We start from the raw sequence: 27,169 nt of genomic DNA, 5'->3' as shown, positions 1-27,169 counted from the left end.
GGAAGGAAGGAAGGAAGGAAGGAAGGAAGGAAGGAAGGAAGGAAGGAGAGAAAGTAGGAAGGAAGGAAGGTTGGTTTTCTTAAGCACCTACTATGCTCCAGACACTCTCCTAAGAGCTTTACAAGTATTATCATATTGGATCCTCTCGAGGACCGTGGGAGCTGGTGTTATTGTAGTCCCCATTATACAGTTGAGAAAACTGAGGCAGAGGTTAAATGACTTGCCCAAGGTCATACAGCTGGCAAGTGCCTGATGCCACATTTGAACAGGTCTTCCCTGATTTCTAGCCCAATACTCTGTCCATTGCATTGGAGAGGGGAAATTCAATGGCCAGGAAGAGAAGAAATGTCTCAGTCAGTGAAGAACTACGGTTTGGGCCTTTTAGGGGTCTTAACACGAGGTCCACAGACTCCCTGTGAATCTTGTAAATAGATTTTGCTGGGGTTAGGGTGTATGTATGGACTTGTCTTTTTAATATTTTGATCACTGTATTTCAATATAATTGGCTTCCTTTGTAATCTTACGTATTTTATTTTATGCATTTAAAAACATGATTCTGAGAAGAGGTCCAGGGCTTCATTAGAATGTCAAAAGGATCCAGGAGACAGAGAAGGTTAAGAACCCCTGGATTAGAGAATTGAGGACTGAAATAGATATGGGTGAACCTGGAACCTATTCTCAGCTCAAGGTGGCTCTCAAGGTGCCTGGCTGAGTTATTTCATCTGTTTAGGCTTCAGGTTTCTGCTTTGTAAAATGAAGCCTCTCTCTATAATCTGTGCCTCTCTCCTCCCCTTAATTAGATACGTTGAGCTTGAAGGAGATGAGATCTCTTGACCTGGGTCAAAAGCGCAAACCCAAGGCAGATTATTTGTCTCCTATCAAATAGAAAGCTTCAGCTCTGGAGATATTTTTAAACTAAAGAGAACCCCAGAGGAAAGGACTTAGGGAAACATCTCATACTCATATTGTTCACTGACCCATGGTTATTCTCCCATGGAGCCTATTGTAGGATAATACTGAGTTTATTCTTTGGTAAAGTAATTAAGTCCAGGCCTTATCAATGTTAAGAAAGCTTTGTTATTATCACCTATAATTGGTTCTTACCCTTCATCCCCTGAAACAATTTCTTTCTGCCCGAGTGTGCTTGGTCCCCACGTACGTCCCTTCTTCTTCAGGGCCCTCTTCTCCTCTTCCTCACCTTCCTCCTTCTGGACAACTGAACTCCGACCCCAGGTTTTGTTGCTTTCGCTAGGTGTCACTATGAGAGCCACAGGTGAAATCATCAGGTGAGTATGGAAGCAAAGTTCCCTTCATATCCATTTCCTGTGTACTTGGAGGATTCAGAGAAGAAGAGAAGAGCTGGACATTTAAGTGGCATGATGAAAAAAAGCCTGAATTTGGATTTGGAGGGCCCTGGGTTCAAAATCATGCCTCTGTTATTTCCCACTTTTATGATATGGAACAAATCTTTTAACCACTCTGGGTTAACCATTTTGTAGAAGGGTAAGAAGCTATTCAATACAGGGTCTATGACTTCTCCCACTATAGACTCTTCTTAGACTGGTGATATACTTAAGTTACATTTTAATTCAATTTCCTCATAAAGATGGACAAGATAATATCTAATTAAGGTACTTTTCAGCTCTAAATCTGTGATTCTATGATCTAATTGAATACCTATCCCATTGCTGAACTTGTCAGGAAACTAGTTGAACTCTGAGTCCTTGACTATAAAGAGATCCTAAAATCATACTCAAATTTGTTCTTAATTCTCACAATTACCAATCGAAACTAAAGTGAAATCTGACCAGACATCACAGTCTGAAACAGCTATGAGGCTTAAGACTTTGATGGGTTAATTCTATTGGCTGGAGGGCGGAGGTGGGAGGGATGTAGGATGGAACAAAGGTCAGTACAAGATGAACATTAGGAAGAAAAGAACCTTAGGTTTTTTTAATGGAGATATTTTTGGAGTTTCTATATTTTTATTAATCCTTCCCAGAGAAGACTGACCTCCTTTCATTTCATTCTGTCTCAAATATTTTTTAAAAAGAGTAGGAATCAAAGGCTTTGTCTCCCTTCTTGACCTACCAACATTCCTCTTATTGTAGACCTCTGTCATTTTCCATGTTTAAAAGCGTGATTTCCACTGATGCCTTACGGGAAGAATGGAAAATCAAATCACTGGATCAGAGAAGTGAGAATAGGAAGAGTTCTCATAGATCAGATTCTTTAACTTCTTTACCTGACAAGAAAAGGAACTAATCCCCACAGAGGTTAAATGACTAAAGTCTCACAAGAAGGATCATTTCAATCATTTTTCAGTCCTGTCTGACTCTTTGGGACTCCATTTGGGGTTTTCTTGGTAAAGATATTAGAATTGTTTGCCATTTCCTTTTGCGGCTCATTTTACAGATGAGGAAACAGAGGCAAACAGGGTTAAGTGACTTGCCCAGGGTCACACAGCTAGTGAGTGTCTGAGGCCAGATTTGAAATCAGATTTTCCTGACTCTAGACACAGTATTCTATCACAGAGCTGCCTTGGCAGAATATAAACTCCTGGGAAGGCAGCGACTGTTCCATTTTTGTCTTGGCATCTCCAAGTGAGTAACACAGCACCTTGCACATAGTAAGGGCTTAAAATATTGTTTGCTGAATTGAATTGAAGGTTTACCAGAGGCACTAGGGGATTCAAGGCAGTACCAGGAGAAAAGAAAGGAACAAAGATTGGAGGAAACAAAAGGAGCCAAGAGGGGCAGTCTTAGTACCTACTGATACTATATGGGTTTGAAATACAGAAATATTTGTCACATTTACTTAGCAATTAAACTAAAAAAAAAAAAACTGCCTCTCTATTAGCATGGATGGGGGAAAGGGACTGGCAAAATAGACAGAGAGAAGACTCAGCATTCCCTAGGCAAGGATAATGTAACTTCAATGTGTTCCCAGTCTAAGAAGAGGCCATAATGGAAGAAGTCTTAGATCTTGCATCAAATAGCCTCTTACACCATGAACAAATAAGTGAGCTTTAAAGATATTTTTGGTTTCTACTTCTCTTTGACAATTTTTGACCAAAAAGTAAAAAATGGAGGGAGTGGTGATGGTGATAATGGAAGGAAAATGGCTGGTATGTGTGTGGGGGTGGGGGCATATTTATTGTAGAAAGGTTTGTAGATTTTTAGAGGCATGGATGGACAATTGGCTAAATCAGCGAATGACTAGATAGGTCAGAAGATAGCTCCTCTTCCCTCCCCAGTCAAATATATCCTAGAAAATTCACAGAAGCATCATAGCCCACCCCATGTAAAGTTGGTAGACACTGTCTTACACTGAATGGCTCTGAGTCGGGGAATGATGGTGGGACTCGCAGGAGGACTGGAGCCACTACTGATCAAACTCTTCCTCTTGTCCATGGTTGGAGACGCCTGCACAGTGAATTTGTGCTGAAAATCTAGTTAGAGATGAACATACAAAAAAATTCATTTATCAGGAAGATTATTCTACCATCGAATAATCCAAATGAGAATTGAAATTTCCCGGCAGGCCCAAGAGGCAGACATCGGTTTCCTGAAAGGCTCATTCTTTCTCTCTTTACCTAAGAAATGTCCTTCTCAGCTTTGTTATCTCATTTCCCTAGGACCTAGAGTCTAGAGACATGGGAAAAGGATGAGAAAGAGGAACATTCATTTTTGGATTGGATTTCATTAGGGATATCATTATGTCTACTTTAGGTAAGCATCTTGGCATCAGCACATGCAATATGAAATTGAGCACTTTGCAATATAAAAGAGGATTGTATTTCATATTTATTCTGGGAAAAAGCATCATCCAAAAGACTATCCTCCTCATAATCTAACAGCTCAGCTTTGAACCTCTTTTAGGAGAAGTAGAAGAAGCAAACCGTCTTTGTGTAGCTTATGTGCCTTGCAAGAATGATTATTACTATGTCCATTAGTACAATTTTAACAGTGTGGACAACGAATAACATGGGGGATATAGGTCAGAGAGCATGAAGACAGGGACTGTCTGCCAATCATACTGACCTGGGATGAATGGTCCAACTTACAGTGTTTTCTAAGAACAATGTGCTTACAGAGGCAAGGCAATTCAAGAAATATCTATTAAATGTGTACTTGGTGCATACGTTTATGGTGATAACTCAAAGACCTGATTCTTGGAGTGCATTTTCTTTCTACGGTAATGTACTTGGCAAGGGACTATAGTTTTTGCCAGGGATAGAAAGACATGAAACATCTGCTCAGGAAATACATCCCCCCTTACTTGTACTCACATGCTAAGGGGGAGTACCCCAAGTCCGCATGCCTAAAACTCATGAGCTCCTACCAGTGTGCCTTTTTTTACTAGTCAGCCAACAGACACAATTAGTTCAAATTAAAGGTATTTACTAAAATTATAAGAACAGTAACTACAAAAAATTAGTCCCATGAACCTCGGTTGTACTTTCCCACAACTCCACATAGAGTCAGTGGGAAATTCTCTCCAACAGCTCTCACACAGAGTCAGTGTGGGAAGAGTGGGCACAAATTTAGAGTAATAGAAAGGCTATTGTTGTTGTTGTTTATCCTTCGTTCTCGAAGACGACCATGACCCCAGTGAGGTGGTGCATACGCTGAGGTTACACGTGGCCAAAGCAACTCACCCCTTCAGCACCATGAAACCCCAACTTCCTTTCCTTCTCCTGTTGATGCCCTGAGCAGGTTATTCTCCCGGGCTCCTTGAGCCTGTATCTCACTGTAGCTCAACTCCTGATGGTCGGGGCTCACTCCTCAGAGCTACTTCTTGCGGTCATTTGTCAGCTCTGCTTCCTATCGGGCGTGATGTCTCCAACTAATCCTACTGTAAGGTACCATGGCCAATGTGGGGAGGGGAGAGGAGGAGAGAAATATCCTAACCATCACCCCCACCCCTCACAGGCAAGGAACGGTTTTCCCTCTCGACAGCTGACTTCTTTCAGAGCTGACTCTTTTGTCTGATGCCAGGGATCACACTCCTCAGAGCTGGTTCCTGCCTTGACTGTATCCTTAGGACATATCTTGCTTTTAAAAGGGCCACCAGGAACATGGCCAGCCAATGGCTAACTTCCTCCTAGTTTTACCCATTTTGATTAGAAAATTACTTCACACCTAAAGGGATAACAGAATGTTGACATGACTTTGCAACTTGCTTATATCCTTAATATCTCACTGTCTCTGTTACGTGCTCCTTATTTTCTATGATTTTATCACCTGGATTGGGGAAAAAATCACGGGTCTCTTGATAAACTCTCCCAACTGTAGACAAATAAGGCACAGGTCCTATCTTCAAGAATTTTACAATCTGATCTTAAATTTTAAAATGATAATTTTAAATTATATTTAATTTAACTTAATTTGATTAATATAATACTATATTAATATTAATAAATGCCAACAATCACCAATAATGTTAATTAATGAGATTAATAAATATTAACAAACAATAATAAATAAATAGATAAAATTTAAATTATTTATTTAAATATATTTAATAATAAATCTATACTGATGATTATATTAATTATAATAATTAATACATATCGTTTATTATATGTTATTATAATAAAATGAAAAAAATTGAATTTTGTGTTTTGGTACATCTTAGAAATGAACAAATGTGGTATCTAAATATACCTATGTCTAGAGACAGTTGTGGTATGCTTATATGCAGTAAAGCTAATTTTTAACAAGTCACACAAGAAAATTAGTCTCATTGCTTTATAGCAACAGTCTCCAAATGGTGACTAAATACCCCTGGGCAACTATGACGTGCCCCTCAAGGGGTAAATGATCAGTCCACTGGTGGATGAGAAGATGAGTTACATTCCACTTTGCCCAACATAGCCAGTCATGGGGCTTCTCTCCGATGCAATCATACCTTGCCCCATTACTGCCAGCATTCCACAACTACATTATTTCCCACTGCTCATTCTCTCTTCTCTGTCAGGTGTTAGTTATGACCTAAGCTCAGCCCAGAAACCCCCAGCAGCAGTTACATAGATTTCATTAGGGAAAATCCTTTCTCCCAGCATACTCACTCTCTGCCCCCCAGAATACCATGTGACTGCAGCAGGTACCCCTCAGATGGCAGACTCTGTGCTCGGAAGCACTGACCAGTGAGTAAGAACTCCACAACCCTTTTTTATTTTGGGTGAGACGCATGGATGGGTTGCAATCTGCATCACAGATGTCATTACATTATTTTTCCTCCTTAATTTACACATATTCCAAACCTCCTAAGTGCTCCATCAATCTTCCAGTCATCCGGGTTTGCCAACTTAATGTCAAATTCACTTTCACTCACCCAGGTTTGCCAACTTAACGTCATCTTCACTTTCACTCACCCCACATATCCAATCAGTTGCCAAATCTCGTTTCTGTCCTATAGCTCTCACAATTGTCACCTTCTCTCTACCGACAGAGTCACCACCCTTGTTCAGGCCCTGATCACCCCTCATTTGGACTATTATCATGGCTTCTTAATTGGTCTCCCTGCTTCAAGTCTATCCCCACTCCAATCCATCCTTCACAAAGCTGCCAAAGTGAATTTCCAAAGTACCGGTCTGATCATGTCAACTCCATATTCAATAAATTCTAGTGGCTCCCTAGTTTCCCTAGGATCAAATATAAAACTCCTTTGTTTGTATGTTTAAAGCCCTTTGCAACCTGACTCCAACCTGCCTTTCCCACATTATTATCTATTACTCCCCTTCCTGCACTCTATAGTCTAGACAAACTGGCTTTGTTGCTATCCCTCGAACCCATACAAAATCATAGCTAAAACATGCAAATATGAATGGGAAACTAAGGTGTGATACAGCCCATTAAGCAGAACCACATAAATAAAGAAGAATGGATTAATATTGAAAACTTTCTGCTGATATACGCCACTTTCGCTTGTTGATTTTGCACTGTCCATAATGAATTGCTTCATAAAGAGAAATCTAACTCAAGCAGAAGAGCTGTGATGTTCACTGGCTGTTACGACCTATTATTTGATTGTTATATTGGGAACTTTTTAACAAAAAGGTCATGAAACAACAAAAACAAAAAGAAATTTTCTTGTCTGGCTCACCACATTGATCAAACTAATTAAATGCTTAAATACTAATCAACAATTATTCTTTTACAAGTCAACTCTATCCCCCAATACGAAGGAATTTTTCAAATATATTGAAGCATATCTGATCAAGATCCTCAAGAGCAAAAAGAGATTTTGTGCCATTGATGAATAAAAATTTTAAATTAAAAAATTATTTCATTTTTATCTCATTCCTTTTAGTTACTAATTTATATGTGTTTCATAATATATTCAGTATATTATTAAATTAGTATTTGTATATGATTTATATATAAATGTGTATATCCTGGAGTACAAGCTCAAAACCTTTTTGATGACAGAGGTGGATGTATGATCAAAAACTTAATTGTAACACCACAAAACATGTGTGTACATATATGTATATGTAAATCATACATGCATATGCGGGCATTAAAACATTACACATTGAATTATAATATCACATATAACACCACATAAATATGTGGGCATATTTGTATGTGTGTGCATATTGTTTTGTCTATATGCACATATGTGTTTGTGTGGTGTTACCATGTGCTGTGTACATACATGCATAGCCCTACATACATGTGAGTGCCAGGCCTGGAGTCAGAAAGACTCATCTTCCTGAGTTCAAATCCAGTCTCAGACATTTACTAGCTGGGTGGCCCTAGGCAAGTCATTTCACCTTGTTTGCCTCAGTTTCTTCATGTGTAAAACGAACCCTGAAAGAAATGGCAAACCACTCCAGTATCTTCGCCAAGAAAACCCCAAATGGAGTCACAAAGAGTCGGACACCACTGAAATGGCCAAACAACAACAAAATATGTGCATACATGCTCATATATGCATTATGTACATGTAGATATACATGTACCTACCAATGTTTGCATATATATATATACACATACAAGTATACATGTAAGTATACTCACAAACTAGTATATATATATACACACACACATACATATGTATGTACACATATCTACGTAAGATATACGTGTATTTGTATGATGTTAAAATAAAACAAAGGTCTTCAAAATTTATATCATCAGTAAAAAAAAATGAGCACATATCCTCCAATATATGTATAAATTATATACAAATATTACTATAGTGACACATACATTGTAAAACACATGCAGATATACATATGTATATAGCTTTGGACTCACACCAATATATACATTTATCTGCATGTATACATACAGGTAAACATGCACGTGTATACACATACATGTTACATATCAGTTTATATGCATGTATACATGATTCCATATGTATAGCTATATATCTCAATGATTAAACATGTACCATGGGCTAGGCACAGTAGTAAGTGCTGAGGATACAAAGAAAAAGCAAAAACAAGCTTCTACCCTTAAGAAACTATCTAAGGGGAAGGTAGCAACTATAAGTAAGAAAGTACAAGATAAGTACGGAGTAAGTTCAAAATCCAAAGTCTATATCTAATCTCTCTATGCACACATGTATGCCTACCTAAATGTAGAATAGATACTGACATCTTGATATAAGTTTGCATCTGCATCTTTATCTTTTTATCAGTCTAGTCAGCTGAGGGTTCTCTGGGCCTCATGGTCTAATCCCTCCTCACCTCTGCCCCTTGGAATTTCCTGGTCTCCTTCAATGCTCAGACCAAGCACCACCTAGTCTCTACCACTTTTAGTGGTACCTTGGTATCTTGCATATGTCTTATTTTTGTTGTTGAGTCACGTCCGACTCTATGTGAGCCCATGAACTTTGCTATTGTTTCTTTTTCTCCAGTGTGCCCCCATTTTACAGATGAGGAACTGAGGCAAATAGGGAGTAAGTGACTTGTCTAGGATCATATAGCTAGGAAGTGTCTGATGCTGGATTTGAACACAGATCTTCCTGACTCCAGGTTGGGTGCTCTATCTATTGCACCACCTAGCTGCCCCATATATGTGTTATATGTGTTGGTATATACCCATATGGCATATACATCATCTCCCCTCTCCTCCTCACCCCTCGCCTGCCCCCGAATGTAAATTCCTTAAAGCAGGGAAGGTTTCCCTTTGTTTATGTATCTCCAGTCACTGGCATGGTGCATTTGCTTTATTATAACACCACACAAACATTTATGTATAAATTTATGTATATATATGTATATACATACGGAAACATTACATACGTGTGGTGTTACATGTAATATCACACATAACACCAAACATGTATGTATATTTGTATGTGTGTGCATGTTGTATTGTGTATATCACATTATATATATTTGTGTGGTGTTATAATGGGCTGAAAATGCCTGGCACCTATCAGGAGCTTAGAGAACCAATGATATCATGTTTAATCATTGAGATATACAGCTATACATACGGAATATGGCTATACATATGGAATCACACATACATGCATATACACTGGTATGTAACATGTATGTGTATACACATGTATGTTTACCTGCATGTATACATGCAGCTTAATGTATATATTAGTGTGAGTCCAAAGCTATATACATATGTATATCTGCATGTGTTTTACAATGTATATGTCACTTACTGATTGATTACAGTGTCTCCTAGGCTTTGTTGTTGGGTTCTTTCCATCATGTCCTGCTCTTCATGACCTCATTTGGGGTTTTCTTGGCAAAGACACTGGAGCGGTTTGCCATTTCTTTCTCCAGCTCATTTTACACATGAGGAAACTAAGGCAAACAGGGTGAAGTGCCTTGCCCAGCGTCACCCAGCTAATAAGTGTCTGAGGCCGGATCTGAGCTCAGGAAGAGGAGTCTTCCTAAGACTCCAAGCCCAGTGCTCTGTGCACCATGGTGCCCCCAGCCGCCCCTCTAGGCTTCAGGACTACTCAAATCACGGACCTGACGGAAGGCTGATGCGGTTGCCATCCTTGAGTTTCAGCCGGTTCTTCTTAAACTTGCCCTTGCGTTTCTTCACGCGGGGCTTCTCTTGGCACAGCTGACGGATGATGACGTTGAGCTCCCTTTCCAGGATGTCGATCTCCCGCTCGGCCAGCTCTTGCTCCCGGCGCCTCAGGAGCTCCTCGTGGTTCTTCTGCTGAAGGGCTGCCCGGGTCAGCTCTTCCTCCCATGTACGAAGCTCCTACCAGAGACAGAGACAGCGACAGACAGAGACAGAGACAGAGGAAAAGCATGGACCCGGGGAAGTGCAGGTGGCATCGTTTTTGACACAATCAATTAAGTTCTACTTCCTCATGATCCTTCACAGAATCAAGAATGTTAGAATTGGAAGGGATTTAAAAGATCATTTAGACCTAGTTCCCCTCATATTTCAGAGATAAAGAAACTGAGGCAGAGAACAACTACGTGATTTTTTTCCCAGAGAAGCACATGCATTTATATTGTAAGACAGCAAGGCTAAGTGAATAAAGTGCTAGATTTGTAAGCCCTTTTATTTCAGGGAGTATTTCATTTTTGTCTTTGTACCTCTAGCACTTGGCACAGTGCCCAGAACATAAAAAGCATTTAAAAAAAAATAGCTGTTTGCCTTCTTAAAGAGGAAGGAGGGGAGAGAGGGAGAGAGAGAATTTGGAACTCAAAATATTAAAAATGAATGTTAAAAATTATTTTTATATGTAATTGGAAAAAAAATGTATACTTTTTTTTAATGGTTGTTGATTGATGCACTTGGATCCAGGAAAACTTGGATTCGAATCCCACCTTTAACACTTAACTAGCTGTGTGACAATGGCCAAGTCACTTTAAACTTCCCTGAGCCTCAGTTTTTTTCATCTATAAAATGGGGACAGGAATACTTGTAGTACCCACCCAACAAAGTTGTGAAGATCGAATGAAATCTGTATATGATGTAAAGCTCTTTGAAAACTTTAAACCACTGTTATGGAATATCCCAAAAGTCTTAGTGCAGCTTTAAGCTTTGCTAGCTTAAAATTGCACTAAGATTTTTGGGACACCCTGCATATATATAATCATTATTACATAGTTGTTCTAGTGAATAAATCTGAGACTGGTAGTATCAGCTTTAACCTCACCTGCAAAGTTCTTGGTCTCTTGTTCGATCAATATTTATTAAATGCCTACTCTGTGCCAGGCATTGTCCTAAGCGCTGCTACATGATGAGGAGGAAAGGATGATGTTTCCCAAGAGTCTGAAATAATTTTGCTCCACAAGCCACCAAATAGAATGCCAGAGCCCCTATAACCACTCAAATGCATTGTTGTTGGTGTTCTCAAAGAGAACCAATGATATCAAGAGCTCAGTGTCTTGATTTGCAATTGAGTTGGGTTTAATTGGTAACAGTCACATGAACAGGGCTGTTGAACCTCTGGGGCATCATGCCTCTAAGTATCCATTTTGTCAAATATCATGGTTGTGCCCAATGTACAGAGTGTGAAATTGAGGCAGAAATAAGTTCCCTAAAAAATTTCAGTGAGTCATTCAGTGATGAAACTTAAACTACAAGTTCACATGCATAATTGATATCACACTGTTTGCATTCTCAGTGGGTGGGGGATGGGCAGGAGGGAGAATGAGAATTTAGAACGCAAAATTTTTTAAATGAATGTTAAGAAACTGAGGCTACAATCCAGGAATCTACCATTGGGAATCATGTTTTGACCCAAGAACCAGCGATAATTCGAAGAGATTACATTCAAATAAAAAGATTAAGGCAGTCAAGAGAACTATCTCCAAATTTGAACTCAGGGTTTCTTGACTTCAGATGTAGTGCCTTTCTCTGATAGCTGGCACCTCGTGGGAACACAGCATTGAAGGCAGGAGATCAGAAGAATGGGGGAAGATGACAAGCAAGCAATTCAGTGAGGCAAATGGCCTTAGGAGCCCAGCAAAAGCCTGGTTTCTTAAGGATGCCATCAAGAGGGAGAAAAAAACACGAAACACTAAAATCTCTATAATGTAATTTTATAAGATAATTAGGTCCAAAGAGAGAACCAAGAGACTTAGTTTGTGAAGTTTCTGTGGTGAAACATTAGTTGTTGAAATTTAAATATTTCTCATAAATCCTCATTGGCAGGAAACTGGGCTGAAACATGATAAGGTTTGGAGACCGAAGGGGGATAAAGGAGAGGGAGAGTGGATGGAGAATAACAGACGAAGAAAACGAGAGACAGACCAGACGAAAAGGGAGACGCTATAAACTCTGTGTCTTCTTGGTAGTTTGTCCTCAAAAATAGATTCTTCAAAGTCATCATTTTTTAAAAACAATGCTTTCCTTTATTATACTACTTTTTCCTTTCCTTTTTTTTAAATTTAAGGAATAAAACAAGCATTTCCATAGCACAGTATAATAAAAAAGATGATTGCAATGAAATTGCAAATCTATTATGCACAACTTGCTATTCCTTTAAAATGTATAATAAAATTATCACATAAATCTATTTATTTATTATTTTCTTCCCTTTCCCTCCCAACCCTGTCCTAGAGATGGCTACCATTAGACAAGAGACAGAGGGAGACGAAGTAAAGGGAAGGAAAAGAGAGGAGGAAAAAGAGATGAAGAGGGAGAAAGGGGTGGGGAGGAAGAGGTCAGAGGAAAAGAGGCAAGAGGGAATACAGGGGAGAGGGTAAAAGAGAAGAGAAAAAGAGGAGGGAGAAGGAGGGAGAAAGAGGGAGGAGAGGAAGAAAAAGGAAAGAATAAAAGAATGTTTTTTCATAAAATCTTTTTCTAAATTAAAAAATCTTTTTATATATCTTTTCAACGTCTTCCTTCTTTGGGGAAATAAACCTGTTACAAATAATTATTCTGAGCCCTCCAAATCCTTTGCTGTCTTGTGTGACTCCTTTGCCTTCACCACAGGAAGAACAAAATGATTTGGAAATCACAGAATAATTATGCTCAGTTGGTTGATTTTGCTGTTAAAGGGAAAAGTTGAAAAGTTCAAGATGGTTGCAGCATTTCATTCATTCCTTTATTCCTGCTGGTTCCTATGAGTGGCAATAGTTTGAGTTTACAAAAGTCCCTTCCCTCTAAGAAACTCAGATTTCTCCCCTCCACAGACCCCGAGACTCATTCCCATAGAACCTAAAACAGCAGAAACAGTAGCAATTAACAGTAGCAGATAGGACCCATTGTCGGCAATAAGGAAGCCACCTGGCTGAAGGAGGCATCGTTGTAAGTCCATAGTAGTACTGGACACAGGAGCTACAGTAATTTTACAATCTGAAGTGCTAACACTCTATGAGTAAAAGCCTGGTAAGAAGCATTTCTGTAAATAAAGTTGCATAGCAACTCAAATCACGCTTGTCACATACAGATTGAGGAAAGGTACTCTCACGACAAGAAGCATAGAATATAGATCTTTTCCTTGTTCTTTTCAAATATCTAAAGAACTGTGATTTTATCTGCTTGGGGAAACTCCTGGTGTGGGAACTCTATCCACAAAGGCAGATCACAGCTTGTCTTAATAGGAAAGTCTTAAGAAATTGATCGGGCTTGTAGAGACAAAGTACTTTATCCATAAAATTATATCTATAAATTCACTTTACAAATGTGTTCTGTTTATTCAGATACCATGCAATGGTAAAGAATTTTAATTGATATTGCACAATGAAAATGTTCTTTAAAGTGGTGCAATTAGTCACTTCTGAAAATTAGTTTGTTTTTTTTTTTCTTTTGGACCAGAACTTTGATTTCATTAGTCTGAGAAAACTTCATTGAACAACACACTCTGTAACTTGTGGTCTTATAGATTAACTTAGGGGACTTAAAGGTTAGGTTCCTTGCCCAGGATTACACAGTTAATAAATATTAGAGGCAGGATTTCAACTCAGGTCCTTCTGACGCTACTAAAAATCCAAGGCTCATTCCATACTTTCTTGTTGTTGTTATTGTTATTCAGTAATTTTTCAGTCACTTGTGATGTCATTTGGGGCTTTCTTGGCAAAGATACTTGAGTGGTCTGCCATTTCCTTCTCTAGCTCATTTTACAGATGAGGAAACAGAGGCAAACAGGGTTAAGTGACTTGCCCAGGGTCACACAGCTACGAAGTATCTGAGGCCAGATTTGAAATCAGGAAGATGAATCTCCTTAACTTCAGGCCCAGCACTCTGTTCACTGCAACACCTAGCTGCCCTTCACCATGCTGCCTCCCTTCAACTTGGAACATAAGTGGACAATCCTACAAGGTTAGGCTGTTGCTAAGTGCTTTGCCCTTTTATTCCTGCCATATCTTAGGTAGAAAAAATATATTCTATACCATTTCAAGCAAAACCCGAGACCTAGAAATTTTCCTCCTCTTTCCTAGGAAAAATCAGCTATCACCTTGTAATGAATAAGGAGGTAGGCTTGTTAGAGCCACTGAGATCTGGCCAGGTTTCAGCCATAGCTGGGATGGCACATTGATGGGTAGATGAGTTCATTCTTTACCTTTTCTTTGGCCCTGAGTTGGTCAAACATCTCTTGAATCTCATGTTTCCAGTCATCCTGCAGGCAGTGGAAGGAGTCCTTGGGCATTTCAAAAAAGCCAGACTCTTCAATAGTAGTGAGTTGGTCCAGGATATTCATAAAAGATGGTCGTGAATGGGGGTCAGGATTCCAGCAGTCTAACCAGGGTAGATACAGATGGATAGACAAAAAGAATGGGAAGAGGTAAGCATTAGAATTACAATATGAGTTGACCAGTCTTACCCTAAAGCTTCCTCTCATCCTTCCTTCCTGAGGCTCCTGAATGAGGAAACTGTTGCCACTAATAATAGCCAAGAATCAGGCAAAATGCTGGTCTATGAAAATTACATTAAAATGATGACTCCTAGGAAAAGGAACAAAGACCTAGAGATGTCCAAAGTCACAAGAATAGCATCTAAAAGTAAACCCTTGAGTCCTAATTTTCAGACCAACTAACAGGGAAAAAATTAATATAAGGGATCTTCACTTGTAGTAGGTATCATAGTAATAATCCATCATATTTTAAGATGGAGAGTTCTTGCCTCTACGATCTTATACATTTACACAAAAACACAAATATATGTATGTGTGTATGTATGTGTGTACAGATACACACATGCATGCACCATACATATCACCCCCGTCACGGAGAAGGTCCAAAGGTTCCCTCTTCCCTCTAGGATAAAATGCAAACTCCTGTTAGCAAAGCCTTAGCTGGAAGGAACCAGTCTAATGCCATTTTCTCACAGATGAACAAATGTAGGATAAGAGGTATTAAGTGACTTGCCTAGGAAAGAAAATCAGTATTAGAGACAGGACTCAAACCCACGATCTAGTGCTTTTGAATCAATGACTTAAAAATTGCTGAACTGAAGCGAAGGGATTCCCAGCATCATATCATAGATTTAGAGCTGGAAGGGAATTAACAGGTCATCTAATCCGACCACCTCCTTTGACAGATTTAGGAAGAGAGTCCCAAAGTAACTTGCCCAAAAAACATAGGTATGCAGTGGCAGAGACCAGCTTTGAAGTAAGGTCCCTTCGCTCCAAATCCTGTGCTATTTTCCCTTCGTTCCACTGCTGCCTTTATATCAGGGCACTAGTGCCAGCTCAGTCACTAAATGTGTGGCCCTCCTTAAGCCACTGAGCCCAGGGTCTCAGTTTCCTTACCCGAATGACCCCTTCTGGCTCAAATGTTCCACACATTCCAAGTATTCATTCACAGACTTTGCTGCTTACTAAGTCAACCCTCTCTATCATGGGTGGTCAGCTATAAGAAGCACTTAACTAGCCCCGTATAGCAAGGCATAGATGACAAAATGAGTATTGTTTCCATTATCCATAGGATTTCCACTAGGGATGACTAATACCTAATTTTCTCTCTTGATAACTGATGTTGTAAAAATTCAGCAATGTCACAGTACTCCCCTACTCTCCTCCAGCCAGGGGGCCACTTACCTTCCATGAGTTTGGTAAAAGGTTCTGGGCACGTAGAAGGAATGGGAAGGGCAAGCTTATTCATGGCAACCCCATAGGCTACTGCTAAGCCGTCTATGCCTCGGAAGGGTACTTCACCCGTCAGCAGTTCCCAAAGCAGCACACCATAGCTAAGGAGAGCAAAGACAGAGACTCCATAGGAAATCACACATCAGACTCAATTACCAGAGCTTGTGTGGCCTTGCCAAACACAGAAAAGGCTCCTCATGCTAGTGGGGAGCCAATGGACAACATATCATGACTAATATGATTTTCATCATGGTGCTTTTGAATTGTTCTTATTGGCAATATGGTACAACAGAAAGAACATTGGTCTTGGAGTCAGGAGACCTGAATTCTAGTTCCATCATTATCCTCCCTTAAAAAAAGCTTTTCCTTGTGTGCCTTTTTTATATGAAATAATTTCCCCCATTCTACCTCTCCCTTTCCCCTCTTCCCAGTGCACCCCTCTTTCTCACCCCTTCATTTCTTCTTAAGATCATCTCAACATAACTGACTCACACCCATGCCCACTGTTTATGTAGACTGCTTCTAACTGCCCTAATAATGATAAAGTTCTTATGAAATTACATGTATCATCTTCTCATATAGGAATGTAAATGGTTTAACCTTATTGAGTCTCACATGATTTTTCTTTCTTGTTTACCTTTTTAGGCTTCTCTTGAGTCTTGTGTTTGAAAATCAAATTTTCTATTCCACTCTGGTCTTTTCATCTGAAATGCTTGAAAGTCCTCTTTTTCATTAAATACACATTTTTCCCCTGAAGGACTATACTCAGTTTTGCTGGGTAGGCTATTCTTGGTTGTAATCCTAGCTCCTTGACTTTCTGGAATATTATATTCCAGTCTTCTGCTCCTTTAAAGTGGAAACTTTAAATCTTATGTAATCCTGACTGTGGCTCCATGATATATGAATTGCTACTTTCTGGATGCTTGCGATATTTTCTCCTTGACCTGGGAACTGGAATTTGGGATCTCTTTCAGGAGGTGATCAGTGGAGTCTTTCAATTTTTATTTTACCCTCTGGATCCAACATCAGGGCAGTTTTTCATTTATAATTTCTTGAAATACAATGTTTAGGCTCTTTTTTTGATCATGGCTTCTGGTAGTCTTATAATTCTTAAATTGTCTCTCTTCAATTTATTTTCCAGGTCAGTTGTTTTCCTGATGAAATATTTCATATTTTCTTCTATTTTTTTCATTTTTTTGACTTGGTTTTATTGTTTCTTGATTTCTCATGGTATCATTAGCTTCCATTTGCCCAATTCTGATTTTTAAGGAATTATTTTCTTCAGTGAGCTTTTGTATCTCTTTTTCCATTTGGCCAATTCTGCTTTTTAAGCAGTTCTTTTCTTCAGTGAATTTTTGTACATTTTTTTTTCCATTTGGCCCATTCTGTTTTTTATGAAGTTCTTTTCTTCAGTGAATTTTTATGCCTCTTTTATCCTTAGACCAATTCTTTTTTTTAAGGTAGCGTTTTCTTCAGGATTTTTTGTGCCTCTTTTACCAAGCTGTTAATTCTGTTTTCATAATTTTCTTGCATCACTTTCATTTCTTTTCCCAATTTTTCCTCTGCCACTCTTATCTCTTTAAATTTTCCAGGAATTCTTCTTGGGCTTGGGTCCAGTTAGCATTTCTCTTTGAGGTTTTGGTTTTAGCTGTTTTTACATTGTTGTCTTCTTCTAAGTTCATGTCTTGTCTTCCCTACCACAGCCTTTTATTGTCAAGTTCTCTTTTTGTTATTTGCTCATTTTCCTAGCCTATTTCTTGACTTTGAACTTCATGTTAAAGTTGGGCTCTGCTAGCCTGGGGATGGGGAGTCACTGTCCCAAGCTTCAAGTTTCTTTGTGCTGTTTTCTAGGGGTTTGGAAGTTTTCAGTGCTTCCAAGGTGGTGTGATCCAGTGAGAGGTATGGTCATTGCTCTCTTGCTCTCCTAGTATAGAACAGAAAAGGTCCCTGTTCCCCTGCAGCCCCAAGCGTGCTAGAGGTCCTCTTGGCCTTGGAACTATGACCAGGTCTTCTGCTCTCCTGTAGCTGCAAGTGTTAGTGCCCTTCTCTGCCTTAGAACTGCAACCAGGGCCCCTGCTCCCTTGTGATGGCTGCAGGAGCTCCTTTCCACTCTGGAACTGCCACAGAACTGCATATGGGCAATAGAGATGCCAATCAGCACCAGCTGCACCCAGTGCCAACAAAGGGTCCTCTGTAAACTCCTTCTGATCAGTTACTGTCTCTGACCCCATTATTGTCTCTTTGCTGAGAGCTCCCAAAGTTGCTGCTACTGCTGTTGCAGTATATGTTCCAGGCCAGTGGCTCCACTGCTCCAGAACTCAATTTGAGGCATTATTTAAAAGTCATTTGGAGGGGAATGTTGGAAGAGTCTGCCTGGGTTGCCACCTCTAATCTGTCATCTTGGCTCTGCCCGCCTCTCTCATTTTTTAGCTATCATTTTCCCATAAGTTGTTGGATGCAGAAGACGTGGCAAAGGCCATGTCCTCATCCTGGCATCCCAGACCTTTTCTGAGTAACTCCTAAATTTTCTTAGGTTGGAAAAATGTCTCACTCTGATCTTTTGTTGGCTCTGCCACTCTAAAATTTGATTTGAGGTGTTATCTTAAAGTTGTATGAAGAGGAATGTTTAGAGAGTTCAACTGGGTTATTGCCTCTAATCTGCCGTCTTGGCTCCACCTCCCTCAATTAAACATAATTTTTTAAAAGAATTTCATTAGCAGGCCAAGAAGGGGAGGGGAGGGGAAGGAATAGGAGGCAAGGAGTGATAGACATATTGTCAAAACCATCTAACACCAGCTAAACTGAGTCAGAAAGCATTCCCTCAGCATCAGACCCCATTTGAATAGTCCTTATCTACAACCTCAAGTACAATGCCAGAGGGGAACGGAAAAATAGTAAGCGTTAGACCTGGAAAACAACTCATCACCTAATTCAACCCTCTTTTTTTCACAACGAGAAATATAAAATTCATAGAGGGGAAGAGTGCCTGAGGCATGGCAGAATAATAGATGTAGCTCTAGCTCTGGGGTCAGAGAACATGGGGCTCCTATGGTTCTGATGCATACTACCAGTGTAACTTTGAGCAAGTCATTTAAACTCCCTGGGCCTAGGTTTCCTCATCTATAAAATGAAGGGGTTGAACTAGGTAGCCCCCAACTTTCCTTTGTGTTTTAGAGCTATGATCCTTTGACCCAATCATCCCCATTTTACAGATGTGGAAACTAAGATTCAGAATGATCATACAAGACATACAGCTATAGCAAATAACAAACAGGATGAGGATTTGAACTGAGGACTCCTGGTGCTCCTTCTAGTACATCATAATTGCCTATGGCCCAAGACTCAAAAGCTATTGAGATTCTTTGGGGGAGAAGAAGGGATTAATTTACATTAGCTACCTCATTCTGTAATGTCAACAGAAAAGCAGAATTAGATATACAGAGATTCGGCTAACATGGAACTATGTTTCTGAAATGTAAAAAGCTGATAACGTTACATTTTCTTGTATACAATGATGCTAATGACTTATTGTTAGACCACCTAGTTTAGCCCTCTTAATCTAGAAAACCAATCTGAACACTAGAACTGATTTGTCCAAAGTCACACGGGTAGTAAGAAGCAAAGCTTGGATTTGAACTTATGTCCTATAACTCCACTTCTTTTTACTGTACCACACTGAAAAATACAACTTCCATTTTCCCCATATCTAAAAACACAGGAGATGCAAATAGTTGCTTGAAAAAATACACCTCCTGGAATGTGTTAAGTATATCCAAATAGTAGTAATCATATACCCTGACTAGATAGGGTAGATTTTTGTCTTGGCCTTTCAGGTCTAGAACAAGAGTTCTTAACCTCAGGTCTGTGAACTTATTTTTTAATTTTTTTTGAGAATTCCATTTCAATATAATTTGTTTCCTTTGCAATACTATATATTTAATGTTAAGCACTTAAAAAATTATTTTAAGAAGGGGTCCAAAGGCTTCACCAGACTTCCAAAGGAGTTCATGATGCCCACAGAAAAGATTAGGAATCCCTGCTCTAGAAGCAAGGTACTACTCAACATCTCTTCCTAGAAGGCAACCAGCTATCTTATCTGAACCACAGTCTATCCATATGGTGAAGCAATCCCTGGAAATCCCACTCCAGAATGGCAATTAGCTTTGCATGATTTTTGAAGATCATCCATCTATGTTCGGGTTCTCTTCCAATTGGGGGATCTTATGCTGCTAAACAATACTCAGATGCTGTAAGGGTCTGGGCAACTAAAATGAACTTGAGAATACAGCAGCCCTTACCTCCACACGTCACTGCCTTTGGAGAACATGGAGGAGCGGATGACTTCAGGGGCCATCCAAGCATAAGTTCCAGCCGCACTCATCTTGGTGGTCCTGTGCCACTCCCGGGCCAGGCCAAAATCCGTGATCTTCAGAACCTTGTTGCTCAAGTCTCCATTCTCAACCTTCTGGAGGATCAATACTGGACAAGGAAAGAAATAGAGAGAAAAAATGAGAAAGAATCAGCAGACTGAACACAAACAGTCCTGTTAAATAATAATTCACATTTATAAAACATATTGGTCCTATAGGGGAGGTAATGCAAGTATTATCCTCATTACTAAGCTAGTAAATAGTGGTGCTAAGGCTCAAACCACGTTTTTCTGTTTCCAAGTCTGACTCTTTTTCTCATTACACCCAGAGTTTTCCAATCTTTTCCAGTAGCCATGCCCTGTGGCCTTTAGTGAACCTTCTACATACCTCTTATTCCATAAGAAAAGGGATAATCTGAATCTGCCATGCATACATCCACAAAAAATGAAATTTAAAAAGGAGATTAATTCCCATAAAGAAAACTTTATTTGTATATAACATTTTTAGTGTCATAAAATTGTTCTCTAATACACACTTTTCTTCACTAACATTTCTATGGGGCTATTTCAGTAGGAAAACACAGTTACCTCCCAAATATTCCTTCTATCTCCTCAATAAACTCCTCATACCACCTTGAGGACACATGTACTACTGAACTGTACATGCCGTTTCCCTAGATAATTCAGATCCCACAGCCTACCTGGAACCTCTTTTCTTTCCATCTGTTAAGCCATCCAACACTTTCCTACGCATCATTACAGAATGAGTTACTTCATCCAAAAAAATTGGTTACAAAACTGTCTTCTGAGATCCATGGAGCCCTGGACACATGAGTTAATATCAACAGCTCACAGGCCAAAACATTTAGTCAATGTATTGTAGGCTAGATGTGCTGAGATCAGACCTGACCCTTCTTTTGGAAAGGCAACATTAAATTCATGCCTAACAACTGTGTCCCTGATTTTATTGCCACAGACCTCAGACTATCTGAAAAGCCTAACAAAAATATTGAAAAGATGAAGGAAGAGGCATTTGGGATATTGTTTTAAGACCAGTAGTATGACTTTTTTACATTTTCCTTTCTTTTCTTAAGAAAAGCTTTCACCTGGAAAAGTCTTCCCTATCCTAGTTTCATGGCTCTAGAGGTGGAAGCAGCTTCAGAGATTATGTAGGCCAAAAGGTCCAGAGAAGTTGTGACTTTCATAAGGACACACAGCAAAAAGCAGTAGAGCCAGGATATGAACCTAAGACCTCTTCACCCCATTCCAAAGCTATTTCTATTGTATCACCCTATCTCTTGCTTTTTTCCATTTTCCCATACACTGAGAATATGACAATAATAATAATGAAGATGAAGAAGACGAAGAAGAAGAAGAAGAAGAAGAAGAAGAAGAAGAAGAAGAAGAAGAAACCTTACAATAATCCTGAGAAAGAAGTGCTAATATTATCCCCATTTTACGGATGAGGACTGAGGTTCAATACTTGCCCAGCATCACCTAGCTAGAGTCTAAGGCCACATTTGAACTCATGTCTTTTTGACTCCAGGTCCAGCATTCTCTCCACTAGCTACCTCAACACGTTACAAAAGGTGAATGATGAAGGAGAGTCATTGTGGACCTGGCAAGAACAGGGCATGAGCACACTCCAGGAATGAGCAACCAGGCTTAAAAATTGGCTATGCAGGTTACGATCTGCATGTCTCTGGGCAACTCACTTAACCGTTCTGGGCCTCAGTTTCCTCAGCTTTAAATAAAGCAGTTGGACTAGATGACCCCCGGAGGTCATTTCCAGCTCTAAATCTATGAGCAGGGACAAGTGTTTCTTCTAGGGTGACATTCTGCAGTGGTTACACCAATTGCTTCTGTGTCTCCTAAAGGCAAATTCTTATAGTTCCTCAAGGCTAATTATTTATTAAATAGTAGCAGTTCATATTTTATCATGCTTTAAGGCTTACAAAATACTTTCTTCACTATCACCCTATGAGTACAGTGCTATCATTTTACAAATGAGAAAGCTGAGGCCCAGAGAGGTGACATAAAGAAGAATGTTGTTGTGAGACAGAAATAAAAAAGCTACACTTAAGAATGTAAGCCTTACCCTACTACTTATTGTGTAACTTTGAGCAAATCATTTCCTTCTCTGGGCCTTAGCTTCCTCATCTGTCAAATGAGATGAATGATCCCTTCCTTTCAGAGCTGGAAGACTGAAGGTATGCAATATTGCACATACTGCCCAAATGAAGTTAGCTGGCTTTACTAAGCTGCTTTTCAAGAATTATTATTCTTTTTTACAAGGCGTGGAAAGTTGGGCAAGGAATGGGGAGAAACATTCAGGAAAAAAGGTAATGTAAAATTAAAAAAAAATCTGCCACCTATTGCAAAAAGACAAGATAAAGAAATTGAAAGAATAAGCATAGGCAAAGGATGAAAATTATTGCTTTTTTGCAAATGATCTGATGTTTTATTTAGAGAAACCTAGAGATTCAACTAAAAAAAGTGAAATGATAAATAACTTCAGAACAGTACATGAATATAAAGGAAAGCCATGAAAAACATCAGCCTTTCTGTATGCCATTAAAAATAAACAGCAAGAAAAGATGGAAAAAGAAATTACATTCAAAATAACCATAGAATTTATAGAAACTTGGACATCTATCTACCACGACGCACTCAGGGTTTATGTAAATAAATACAAGTACAAAACACTCTACAGAAATAAAGGAAGATACGATGTTAGCAAGATATGAATTGATCACGGTTAGGTCATGCTGATGAAATAAAAGTGATGATACTAGCTAAATTAGTTCAGTGTCATACAAATCAAACTACCAAAGGATCATCTTAGAGAACTTGACAAAATAGTAACAACATTCATTTAAAGGAGTGAAAGGTCAAAAATTTGAAGTGAAATAATGGAGAAAATACTAATGGAAACTATTCTATAAATCAGTAATCATTAAAACTATTTGGTACTGGTTATAAAAAAAAAGTATCAATGGAATGGTTTTGGTAAATAAGACCAGAAGCAACCAAACTTAATAGCGATCAAACTTGATAAACCCAAGGACACTATTGGGGTAAGGACAGGTGTTTGAAAAAAAACTGACAAGAAAACTAAAAAGCAACCTGGCAGAAATTAGATTTAGACCAACATTTCACATCACATATCACAACTAGCTCCAAATGGACCCATGACTTGGATATATAATTGTCATCTTTTTTTTAAAAAAATGGAGCAGGATCAGAGAAGACAACAATTTTTACAACTATGGATAGGGAAAGAATTCTTTCATAAAAGAGAATTTTGAATACATAAAATTGAAAAGTTTCTGCATCAACAAAGTTAGACTTCGAAGGAAAACTGTTAATTGGGAAAAAAATCTTTGCAGCAAATGTATCTGACAGAATCCAAGATAAATAAAAAATTGATAACAAATATATAAAAACAAGAGCCATTCCCCAATAGATTAATGGGCAACAGAGTCAATCAGGTTTTTCTCAAAAGAAGAAAATAAGCTATCGACAACCATATTAAAAATGCTCCAAGGGGGAGCCAGGTGGCACAATGGATAGAGCACCAACCCTGGAGTCAGGAGGACCTGAGTTCAAATTCAACCTTAGACACGTAACACTAACTGTGTGACCCTGGGCAAGTCACTTAACCCCATTGCCTAGTTCCCCCCCCCCAAAAATGCTCCAAATCACTAATAAGAAAAATTCAAATCAAAACAACTCTGAGATGCTACACACCTACCAGTTAGTCAGTCAACACACAATTATTAAATGCCTACTCTGTGCCAGGGACTGTGCTAAGCACTAGGGATACAAAAAGGGGGGAAAAAGGAAAAAAAAACTAGTCCCTATTCTCATAGTCTAAGAGGGGAGACAATATGCAAACAGCTATATATAAACAAGATACATGCAGGATAAATTGGAGATAATCAACAGAGGGAAGGGGGTAGTAGTAAGGTGGAATTGGGAAAGGCTTATTGTAGAATGTGGAATATTAGGGAATATTAGCAGGGAAGGATGCCAGAGAAGATAGCAGAGAGAAATAAGGTGGGAGAGAATTCTAGGTACGGAGGACAGTCAGTAAAAATGCCCAAAGAAGAAAAATGGCAGTTGTTGCAGGAGCTTTGAGAAGACAGTCACAACATTTTTTAAAGCTATCAATAAAAATGTTTTAAAGTTAAAATGTAAATTTTTTAAAATTAGGTAACTGAACTAAAAGTTCTTCAAGGTCTCATCCAGGGCTAATTGAGTCTATGATCATCTTCCTCCTCTCTCATCTTTTTAGTGTAACTATCCTCATAAAAAAGCATCATCAAGGGAACACTCAAAACTGTACTTGGGACTGAGCCAAGACCACTCCTTCACCTACCAAAAGGGTTCCAGTAGAAAGTACATTACTCTGAGAGGAGCTTTCTCCAAGACAAAAACACCCTGGAGCACTAATGGAAACTGAGTGCTACATGCCATAAGGTAGGAAAAGCTCAAAGATTCTCCATGGGAGGCATTGCTTTATTACTACTTATTAGACAAAAATGCTTACTTGGCACATTTAGGAAAACAAACAAACCACCAGCATTGGAGAAACTTTTCCTAGCTAGGCAGCCAGCTCTCAAAGAAAGAGAAAACTAGCTCTAAACATCGATGGCAAGAGCCTCCATTTTGAAAAGCAGGAAATGGGCTAAAGAACTGCCACCTGGATCTTTCCATCATAGAAAGGAAAAGAACCTTGAACACTAACCAGCATCAGTCCCTTGGGAACCCTGTGCACAGTAAACTCTGAGAACCCCAAAGTCAGTCAGTCAGCAGGCAATTATTAAATGCTAGGCATGATACCAAGTGCTGGGGGAAACAAAGACAAAAAACCAGTACCTGCCCTCAAGAAGCTCCCATTCTAATGGGGCAGACAAATATGCAAACAACTGTGTACAAATTTGGACTAAATAGGAGGTAATCTCAGAGGGAAAGTACTAGCATTAGGGGATAGGGAGAACTGGAAACGACTCTTGTGGAAGGAGGGATTTGAGCTGAATCTTGAAGGAAGCCAGAGAACCCAGGAGATGGAGGTAAGGAGGGAGAACATACAAAATATGAGGGATAGCCAAGGAAAAGTCATCACAGGAGATGAAGAGCTGAATATAAAAAAAAAAAAAAACCAAGAAGAGAAAGCAAGCAAGCTCCTCTTAAAGGAAGTGTGCTTTCCTCCAGAATCATTTTGGAGAGAGAAGGGAGGGTCTTGGCTTAGCCCCAAGCCCAGTGTCACTGATCATAGAAAGGTACATGCACAGGAGTAAACCATAAGATAATGGGAAAGGTATGTAGGGGATGATGAAGGACTTTTAAAACCAAATAGACGATTTTATATTTGATCTTAGAGGCAATAGGGAGCCAGTGGAGTTTATTGATTAGAGGGGGGGACATGGTCAGACCTACACTTTAGGAAGATTACTTTGGCAGCTGAGTAGAGGATGGACTGGAGGTGGGGAGGGACTTGGAGCAAGGAAATCAACCAGCAGACAAAAGAGGTGAAAATCTGCCTCCTTGCTAATGGTGCTGAATAGGGATAAAAACTACATAGGTGGCAGAGGGAATATACTAGGAGGCTTCACAATCAAATTAACGATCTAGCCCCTGCTGCAGGCACAGATCTAAACAAAACATCAGAAGTAGGCCAAGTTATTCTTTGGGCCCCAAGGCCCTGCTATTTGACCTACCCTATGTCCCATTCTCCCAGCAGAGCCTTTCTTTCAGCTATCTATCAATTTATCCTTACAAAGGTAAAATAAGGTTTACTTGTGTGGAAGGAGAAGGTTTTTCTAGAAGACATCTGCTAGGTGACCCTATTATATAACCTCACCTCCTCCTGCCAACAAATTTGCTCTAATTAAGCACTTCAGGAAGCTATCCAAAATAGCCTACAAGACAGAATATGTAGCTAGCTGGCCCTAATAATGACTACAGTAGCATCTGGGTGGTCAAGTTTCCAGCAGGAAGGACCCAACAGCTTCCCAAATTTGATGAGACCTCCTCACGGAAGCTGCTCTCTTATCGTGGGTCTGGTCAAATGTGTCTCTGCGTGTACGACACCAGCCAGCTGCTCAGAGGTCCTTCTCTGAATATCTCTGCTTAATTATACAGCTTTCCTTAAATAAATCCAAGCATTAGAAAGCAAAAATCCCACGTCTGCCTCATTATTCCAATATTCCAAAAAAAGAATCCAGCACAAATTGTTTCCCCTTCAGGTATATTTGCTGAGAAGACTTACTTTCAAGACTCGATTCAATGGGTGGAAGGACTTCAGACACCATGACAGTTAGTGAGGAAGATACTTTGGGGCAGGAGATCTTAACCCGGTCCCTCAAATCATGCTACGTAAATGACACTGTTCTCCCTGAACCTACCTATCTCCTATAAACTTATCATCCTTAACCAGAGATTGACATGATTTAGAGAACATACCAACAAATGCATAAAAGAAAATAATACTGACAATACTACTAATAATAGCTGACATTTATATGGTATTTTAAAGTCTGCAAAGAGTTTTAGATAAATTAGCTCACTTCCACCTCACAACAACCTTTGAAGACTATTGGGAAAACATTATTAATGGCTACCTGGACCAGATAAATGAACACACACACACATACCCTGACACTAGTTCGTCACATTACTGTAATAAATGGAAACCATTTCTAAGTTAATCCTTTATTTTTTAGAAAATTAATTAAAATTTTTAATCAACAAAAATCTATTTTCTCTCCCTCCTACCTCACCCATGCTTGGGAAAAGAAAGAAAGG

At 39.2% G+C, this 27,169-nt stretch overlaps 1 protein-coding gene across 2 annotated transcripts in view; it reads right to left on the bottom strand.

The window, feature by feature from the left end:
* MAP3K9 (mitogen-activated protein kinase kinase kinase 9) overlaps positions 1–27,169 on the bottom strand; it is a 113,780-nt gene that overhangs the window by 12,011 nt on the left and 74,600 nt on the right. For both annotated transcript variants that reach the window (XM_027844972.1, XM_027844973.1), the window contains exons 3-8: positions 20,289–20,469; positions 15,943–16,091; positions 14,467–14,642; positions 9,962–10,202; positions 3,329–3,451; positions 1,105–1,258 (exon numbers count right to left, since the gene is read on the bottom strand). In XM_027844972.1, the coding sequence (XP_027700773.1) occupies positions 1,105–1,258; positions 3,329–3,451; positions 9,962–10,202; positions 14,467–14,642; positions 15,943–16,091; positions 20,289–20,469 (1,024 nt within the window). The remainder of the gene's footprint in view (positions 1–1,104; positions 1,259–3,328; positions 3,452–9,961; positions 10,203–14,466; positions 14,643–15,942; positions 16,092–20,288; positions 20,470–27,169) is intronic.

Source organism: Vombatus ursinus, unplaced genomic scaffold (assembly GCF_900497805.2).
Source record: "Vombatus ursinus unplaced genomic scaffold, bare-nosed wombat genome assembly UNPS02014945.1, whole genome shotgun sequence".
Lineage (NCBI taxonomy): Eukaryota > Metazoa > Chordata > Mammalia > Diprotodontia > Vombatidae > Vombatus > Vombatus ursinus.
Note: the sequence above shows the minus strand (reverse complement) of the source record. Positions and strands in the feature narration are given on the sequence as shown.